General features: G+C 43.2%; 1 protein-coding gene across 1 annotated transcript in view; it reads left to right on the top strand.

Annotated features, from left to right (window-relative positions):
• Window positions 1-7,969, top strand: part of SGCD (sarcoglycan delta) — a 382,459-nt gene extending 374,490 nt beyond the window's left edge. Inside the window, exons 7-8 of the mRNA XM_021697353.2 lie at window positions 5,555-5,678; window positions 7,041-7,969. Of these exons, the coding sequence (XP_021553028.1) occupies window positions 5,555-5,678; window positions 7,041-7,214 (298 nt within the window). The 3' untranslated portion in view covers window positions 7,215-7,969. The remainder of the gene's footprint in view (window positions 1-5,554; window positions 5,679-7,040) is intronic.
• Window positions 7,970-8,640: the final 671 nt, after the last annotated feature.

The following is an 8,640-nucleotide window of genomic DNA, read 5'->3' as shown; positions in this document are numbered from 1 at the left end:
TGTTGGAGAGGTTGTGGAGAAAGGGGAACCCTCTTACACTGTTGGTGGGAATGCAATTTGGTACAGCCACTTTGGAAAACAGTGTGGAGGTTCCTCAAAAATTTAAAAATAGAGCTACCCTATGACCCAGCAATTGCACTCCTGGGTATTTACCCCAAAGACACAGATGTAGTGAAAAGAAGGGCCAATGTTCATAGCAGCAATGTCCGCAATAGCCAAAATGTGGAAAGAGCTGAGATGCCCTTCAACAGATGAATCGATAAAGAAGATGTGGTCCATATATACAATGGAATATTACTCAGCCATCAGAAAAGATGAATACCCAACTTTTACATCAACATGGATGGGACTGGAGGAGATTATGCTAAGTGAAATAAGTGAAGCAGAGAAAGTCAATTATCATATGGTTTCACTTATTTGTGGAACATAAGGAATAGCATGGAGGACATTAGGAGAAGGAAGGTAAAAATTGGGGGAGGGAATTGGAGGGAGAGATGAACCATGAGAGACTATGGACTCTGAGAAACAAATAGGGTTTTAGAGGGGAGGGGGATTGGTTAGCCCGGTGATGGGTATTAAGGAGGGCACATACTGCATGGAGCACTGGGTGTTATATGAAAACAATGGATCGTGGATCACCACATCAAAAACCAATGATGTATTGTATGGTGACTAACATAACATAATAAAATGAAGAAAAAAAAAAAGACACAGAAAACACAAACCCTAGAGAAAAGATCATAAATTTGTCACCATTAAAATGTAAAACTTCGTTCTTGAAAAGACGCTAAGCACAGAGTGAAGAGACACAACCACAGACTCAAAAAAGAAATTGTATGTACATAGAACTGCTAAATAATTATTTTTCAGAATATAAAGTACTATTAAAATTCACACACACAAAATAACAACAATAAAAACAATTAAAATGGACAAAAGACATTTCACTGAAGGAGAATCCCAAATGGTTTACAAACAAATGAAAAGATGCTTAACTCCATTACTAATCTGGGAAGACGTACATAAGACAATAGCATCCCATTTCACACTCATTTCATACTAAAATATTATCAAATGCTAGCAAGAGAGTAGAATGACCGAACTCTATATACTACTAGTGGGAACTGTATACAGTACACTCCTATGCACAACTTATACCTAATAAAGCTGTAGTTACACATACCCTAGGAGCCAACAATCCCACTCTTCACATATGCGTCCTAAAGAAAATTACATGTGTGCATCAGGAACCACATGCAGAATATGCATAGATGCACTGTTTATGGAAACAAATACCTGGAAGCAACCCACATGTCCAACAGAGGGATGAACAAATCACAATAGAGAATGCCAAGGAGACTGAATAAATTACAGCTATGTGCTACAGCATGGAGGCATCTCAGGAATATAATGTTGAGGTGGGAAAGTCACTGGAAAGTCTACCTAAGTAGAAATGTTCTATGTCAAGTTCAAAAACATGCAATGGTAAACAGTGTATTGTATAAGGAGGCAAACCTGTAGTGATATTATAAAGGGAAGCAAGAAAACAGTCAACACAAAATTCATAATAGTAGTTACTCTTGAGAAAAGGAAATGGTGGGAAGAGGAAAAGGAGCTCAGGACATGACCAAGGTCATCAGTAATCAGCCAAATTTAGAATAGAAGCTGCCCCCTGTAGAAAGCATTTCCATCACTTGCCATGTATTATTGTCCAGAGACTGTTTTCCTCACAGCTTCCTTATGGGTCACTAATTTACAGCACCTGTCTCGTCTTCATGGGCTCCTGAGCTTATGACCTTTGCTTTAGAACAGTGGTTCTCAAAGTGTGGTTCCAGAACCAGCAGCTTCAACCTGCCACAAGTGCAAGTGTTTAGGCCCCACTCTAGATCTACTGTATCCAAACTCTGGGGTGGAGGCCAGCAGTCTGTGTTTTAACAAGCCCTCTAGGGGATTCTGATGCTCACCTTCGAGAACTCTTGTTGAGGACCTGGCCCAACCCCAGGGCCTCCGGACCTGGTCATTATTCCATTCTGAGTCTTTTTCAGTCCTGCCGTAAGAGGGCTACACTCTCTTCTAATGGAAGCAGTATTCCTTTCCAAGAGCCAGCAGGACCCTCAGCTGCCCCCCATCAGAAGGGAGCCTCCTCCCATTTTTTCCTTGCTCAAGGCCATTTTAGCCATTGTGCTGTGACTGGTTATCTAGGGTCGGAAGTTGACCTCACAGGAGCGTTCCTCCTGCTCTGTGCAGGCCCCACGGGGCTCTTGTAGGAGCTTTTTTCCACAATGGGAAGATGAACATTAACAGTAAGGAATATCTATCTTAACAAACTATTAAGTCTGCCTAACAGCAAAAGACGTTAAGATAGGCTGGGAAACAGTTACCTTTTTGTCTCTGCTTCAAGAAATTGTCATTTCTACCTTATTGTAGCTTTTCACAATAGCAGTTTCAGAGTAGCTCCCTTTCTCAGCAACTTAGTACTTCCAAGGCTGAGAGGGGGAAAAAGACAGCAGTCATTCTGAAGCTACTTCTCTGGCCCTGGAGCCCTCCTGCTGATCTCAGAGCCCACAGAAGTGAACAAGAGTAAGTGAATTCTAATGCCTGTCTGAAATGCCGGTGCTTCATCTGATAAAGTTCTCCTAGCTCCGTACATTTTTTTCTACGTCAGGCTCTTTTTTTACCCCAGCTATCTTTCTGTATGAATCATTCAGTGTGAGTGCTACATACCAAATACGGACACACTCACCCTATCCTGAATTTGATGTCACTGATGTCAGTTAGGGTGTGAGAAATATTGCGTGCTGGGAAGGCTGCATCCCTGAGCCAAACGCAGTACTTACACCCTCCCCTTATTGACAGATACTGGTTTTGGAAATACAGGCGCTAATTCCATGAAAAGGTGGCCTTTAACTGCAAAGAACAGTGTGAAGATAGACAGGAAAGAAGTCCAATTTTTCTGGAAGTGATGAGATGTAGTAGATAACATACTGGCTAAACCTGGGTTCAAAGCTTGCCTCTGCCCTTTTACTAGATGTACAACCCTGGGCAAGTCTCTCACCTTTGTGTCCTTGTGGGTACAATCAAGACTAAGAGTACTGAAGTCATAGGACTTTTGTGAGGATTAAATGAGATACTACATATAAAGCACCTGGCGCAGTGTCCGGCACCTACTGAGAAGAGAAGGGACATATTCCCAATGTACTTCAGGAAACAGACTCATGTGTGAAGTACACGGGCAAAAAGGAAGAATGAGAGACAAAATGTGTGAGGCACTCGAACAGTCCAGGTTAGAGATGAGTTAGTACACTGAGTAGGGAGAAGTTGTAAGTTAACTGGTCAAATAAGAGAGGGAAGAAGGGGAAAGAGAAGATGGCATGAGGACTGTCACCTGGGCAGGGTGGATGACACAGCAGCACCACTGAGAAGAAGGTGAACAAAGTTGGAGCTGAGCAGAAATCTTACCGGAAGGGAAACTTACACCATAAGGGGAGAGGTATCCACCTGAGTAAAAACCGAAGACGTTAGAAAATGCAGGATAAACTGTGTAAGCCAGCCAGACTTTGTGGGAGAAAAACAAAGAAAATAGCACAAAAGCACCCTCATGTTTCAAAAGTGAGAGGATCAAGAGCATGGGAGGAGCTGAACTGAGTTGGATGACGGTCCGAGGCAAGACTGCACTGCACAGATGTCACTCCCTATTGCTCCGGTGTCAGGACCCTCCCCCCGGGCGCCTGGGTGGCTCAGTTGGTTAAGCGACTGCCTTCGGCTCAGGTCATGATCCTGGAGTCCCCGGATCGAGTCCCGCATCGGGCTCCCTGCTCGGCAGGGAGTCTGCTTCTCCCTCTGACCCTCCTCCCTCTCATGCTCTCTGTCTCTCATTCTCTCTCTCGCAAATAAATAAATAAAATCTTTAAAAAAAAAAAAAAAAAAGACCCTCCCCCCTTGTACTGATGGTTTCATGAGAGAAACCATGTGCAAATGAAGTAAAGCATAATTAGAGGTAGAACCACCCCAGCTCAGCATCCCCTTGGTGAAGGTCTTGTGAGGAGCCAGTAGGGAAGGGGGATTTTTGCCATTACAAGGGGAGGGGTCAGAAAGGAAAGAATGAGTTCAGCAGAAGTTCAAGCCAGTCTTTCACCACGACTATAGACCTGTCGTTCCTCTTTGGGACTCTGGTTGAGTCACTGCAGGGGAAATGCAGACACCAGTGGAGAAGTGTGAAGAGCTGTCTCTTGGCACCTGTGGGGTGGGACTTGGGGTAGCTCAGTGGTGGTGTTCCTACTGGTCAGCTCTTCCTGACACTTACTGAAACCCAAGAGGGTTGGTAAGGAGTGGTGGAAGCAGAACAGGGAGCCAGCAGTTGGCAGAGAGGATGTTGTTCCTCGTTAACATGTTCTAAGTGTCTGGAAGTTGGGGACACACAAATAAAACACAGGAAACTCGTCTGAATCAGAGCCGTTTGAGAGCCATGCTGAGTCTGTGCTTCCTACGTTAGGACACCTCCTTTGTGAACAGAGAAGAGGATCTTCATCCACAGCTATTTGACAATAATATTAAAATCAAAGACTATTCAGGGCATGGTTAACATTTTCCCCATTAAATGCATTAGGCAAAGATCTTTCTAAGGAGTATTAGCCTGTTTTGCCATCATAATTAACATGGAGTGTAGCTGATTCACCTTCTCTCCTTTTTTAATTACATATAAGAAAATCCGCTCTTTGGGGGTACAGTTATGTGAGTTTTCACAAACACAGAGGGCCATGTAACCAGCACTGCAGTCAAGATACAGAATAGTTGTATCACCAGAACCTCTCCTTCTCACGCTGCCCCTTTGCCGTCAAATCCCTTACCCTCTCCATCCCCCAGCAACCAATGATCTGTTCCTCTCTTCTCTTGACAACCAGTTGAGTAAGGCCTGAGATTTCTTTATGATTTGCTGGTATACTAACAATAGTAACAGCAGTAATGGCAATAGTTAACACGTATAATGCATTTCCAATGTGGCAAGCACCATCTGAGGCACTTTATAGATGAGAAAACTGAGGCTTTGAGAACCTTTGGAAGGGACGAAGAGTCTTGCCGGGGTCAGATCATGGCAGTCCCAGGGCTTGAGTCAGGTCTGCCTAACTCCTAGGTCCCTTGTTTAAACTCTATCTGATTCTGCTTCTTTCGACAAAGTAGAAGGAATATCTACCAATTTTAGAAAGTGCAGTTGAGACTCGAGATCGCCTTACTCCAAAAATAAACAAAACTTATGTAAGAATTTGGCTAATTATACCAATAAAGCAATAATTGAGTAGATGTAAGATAAAATGAAGCCAGGATCCTAGAACACCTTTCCTGCAATCTTTTCAATATGCAGTGAAGATAAGGCCCAGATAGGTTACTTCCTCCCTGAAAAACTTGACCAGGTTTGTAAAGCAAAGCTGGAAAGATTTCCTGATCAAATACTGAAATGCCATTTTGTGTCAATGCTCTGAGCAGCAACTGCTTCTCAAATTTACCAAAAAAAAAAAATGAAATGGGGTTTTTAATCTTCATCTTGTGGGTATTTCAGGTTGGAGTCCCCGACCCGGTCTCTGGTGATGGAGGCCCCCAAAGGAGTTGAAATCAATGCAGAAGCCGGCAATATGGAAGCCACCTGCAGAACCGAGCTGAGGCTGGAGTCCAAAGATGGAGAGGTAGGGGTGAGATGGATGTAGGTCCAGAGAGACACAGCGCCAACAAGCCAACCTTCCCCACAACTTTCCCAGACTCCCTTAACACCAAAGTGGATCCTGCATTTCTAACAAGAGGAGCCAATCAGAAGGTTTTATGTCCGGAACAAATATGTCGAACAGCACAGTTATAAGCCTAACCCACAACATGTAGGAGCGATGACTCATTATTTGTAAAGTGCTGATGTAATAGCATATACTACAACGACAGAATTATGCACATGGCTATGAAAATGAATGCTGCTTCTGAATTCTGTCTCTCACCCAAAAGCAAGATTTACGTAGCCAGCCTAATTAAGCTGTATATCACGTGCATCTGGTTCAAGCTGAACATAATTTACTCATAGTCGCTTTTAAAGTTTACATTGTATGTTACTACTTTGAGAATGGGGAGTGGGAGCCAGCAGCTATGCCCAATCAGGACAAGGCAAAACTAAGATAGGGTAGAGTAGGCAACGAGAGGATGGAGGACTGCACATATTCCTTCTTCTACCTGACATAATCCCACTTTGGTGAACAGAATAGCTGCTTGCCCTTGTGTAGACACGGTAAGCCAAATCCCAAGAAAGTAGGATTAAACTGCAAACTTTTAAAAATGTCTTCATCACATTCAGAAGTGAACCTTCCAATTTAAGAGTTTTTAAATAGAGGAAAAGCTTTGTATTTTTTTAAAGCAAAACTCTATTCCACTTTTCATATCTGCTTAGAGGTTATCCATCTCCACCTGCTTGTGTGCAACAAATCCACCTTTTGATTGGTTTGGCATTTGCTACATTTGTTTTAAAAGAGCTATTCAGATAAAGCATTCTCTTATCAAAATGGTGTCTTCAAACAGCTACAAACTCCAAATCACACACATTTAGAAATAGTGACTACATTACCTATGCAGATTATAGCTCTCAGAATCCGGCCTCTGGAGGAATTGATTATAATCTTACCAGTCGTTTAAGACTGGAAAGTACTCCATATTCTTGAAGTCTTCCCATGCACACAGACCTAGCTGAGAGTCTGAAGGCCCGTAGTAAAGAAATGGTTAACCCAGCATTTCCAAATGCATTTCACTCTGGGACTCAGTTCATATTCTACCTGATATACCTTTGCACACTTTTGCTAATATAGACCAGCATGACATTGTCTTGGTAGAATATAAGCTTCTGTGAGGGTAGAGACTTTATCTGTCATGTTCATCTCTGAATTCTCAGTGCCTAGAATACTCAACACATAGTAGGTGCTCATTTAGGTTGAACATTCATCTCCTGTCTCTGAATGTCAAGAGAATAAATGGCAGCTTCTAACTACTCTTTCCTTCCTATTCGCTCTCCTTAGATTAAGTTAGATGCTGCGAAAATCCAACTACCTAGACTGCCTCACGGATCCTACACGCCTACAGGAACGAGGCAGAAGGTCTTCGAGATCTGCGTCTGCGCCAATGGGAGATTATTCCTGTCCCAGGCAGGAACTGGTTCCACTTGTCAGATAAACACAAGTGTCTGCCTTTGAGAGACCATCCATAGTGGACATTGTCGGCAGCATAAAGGCCGTTTTTGTCTTTAGATACTGGCTGCCAGCTATTTTTACTAGAACACAGAAAGCCTATCAAAGACCGTGTGCGCGTGTGTGTGTGTGCACGCGTGCATGTGTGTGTGTGTGTGTGTGTGTGTGTGTATGCGTGTGGGTGGATATAAATATATAAATAGATATAAATAAATATATATATCCTCTGTATAAAATGAGGTTTCAGTACAAAAGGAACCATGGGTGACCCTGTGATATCCACCATCATTTCCATGTCAACCCCACCACCTACATGATAAGATCAAAATACTGATTCAGGCCCAATACCCCAAACCCTTCAAAAATCACAGTGTATCGGACACTTACCGAATATTCACCAACATGTTTGAGGAGCCGCATATCTTCCCCTTTAGTGTCATTACAGGGCAGTGATGGTGGGAATCTCCAAGTCACGCTCAAGCACTGAGACCGTCATATTGAAATAGACATTTCGTTTCCATTTTTAGCTTTAGGAAGGCTGGCCCATTTCCCCCTCTTCAAGTGAGGGATGGGGCAGTGCCATAGAAGTCAGCTGTAGGAACACAAAATGGCTCTTCTGCCTTCATAGCCAAATGTACTGGGGCTTTTGGATGAATGTGGGGGATGAGGTTCAGCAAAGTTTGAACTGCTCACCCAACTCCTGCTATCTTCCTTCAAAAATCACCTATTATCCCACAGTCAAAATAGGAGTTATAAATCAGCACAAAATGGGGTAACAGCTGCTCCTCAGTCGGCTGGAAGCTACTCAGTGGCCTGACAGGCAAAGAATAAATGGGTGATGTGTCTCTGTTTAAAGGAAAAAATGGTTCAGAATCGGTCTCATCCTCACTTCTGACTTTATCCAGCAGACTCCAGCCCCAAATGATCAGGTCAGTCAAAATCCTGTCCATCAATCCTCAAGAGAGGAACCCTCACCTGAAGAGAAGCCATTTAGGGATAGAAACCTAATTAAGAGGAGCATAGAAAACCTAATTAATTTTTCTATGTATCTCGGGACTGGTAGGTAATTTAGAGACTTGCCTTTTATTTCTAAAGGCATGCACAAACTCTGGCTTCCATCTTCATACATATATATATATATATTTGTTGTTGGGATATTCCTATTCCTAAATCCACCATTATGTTTTCTCCCAAGAATAGTGACCCAAGAATCACAGATGTGAAATACATGCCCCTGGAAATGGTCACTGGAAATTAATATAAACTGAGCCATGTGTCTCTCTCGGACTCGCTGTGCTCCCATGGCCCGGCAGCACCACTACTTGGTATGTGGAAGCAGCTCTCTCGTTCCCGCCATCAGCTACCTCTCATCCTTCCACCTTCATCATCGTGCTACAGGGTCACCCTGGCCAGCTCTTGTGCTGGGACAGGG

The sequence above is a fragment of the Neomonachus schauinslandi genome, chromosome 7, assembly GCF_002201575.2.
Source record: "Neomonachus schauinslandi chromosome 7, ASM220157v2, whole genome shotgun sequence".
In the NCBI taxonomy this organism is placed as follows: Eukaryota; Metazoa; Chordata; class Mammalia; order Carnivora; family Phocidae; genus Neomonachus; species Neomonachus schauinslandi.
The sequence above is the reverse complement of the archived record's forward strand: the minus strand, read 5'-3'. Positions and strand labels throughout refer to the sequence as shown.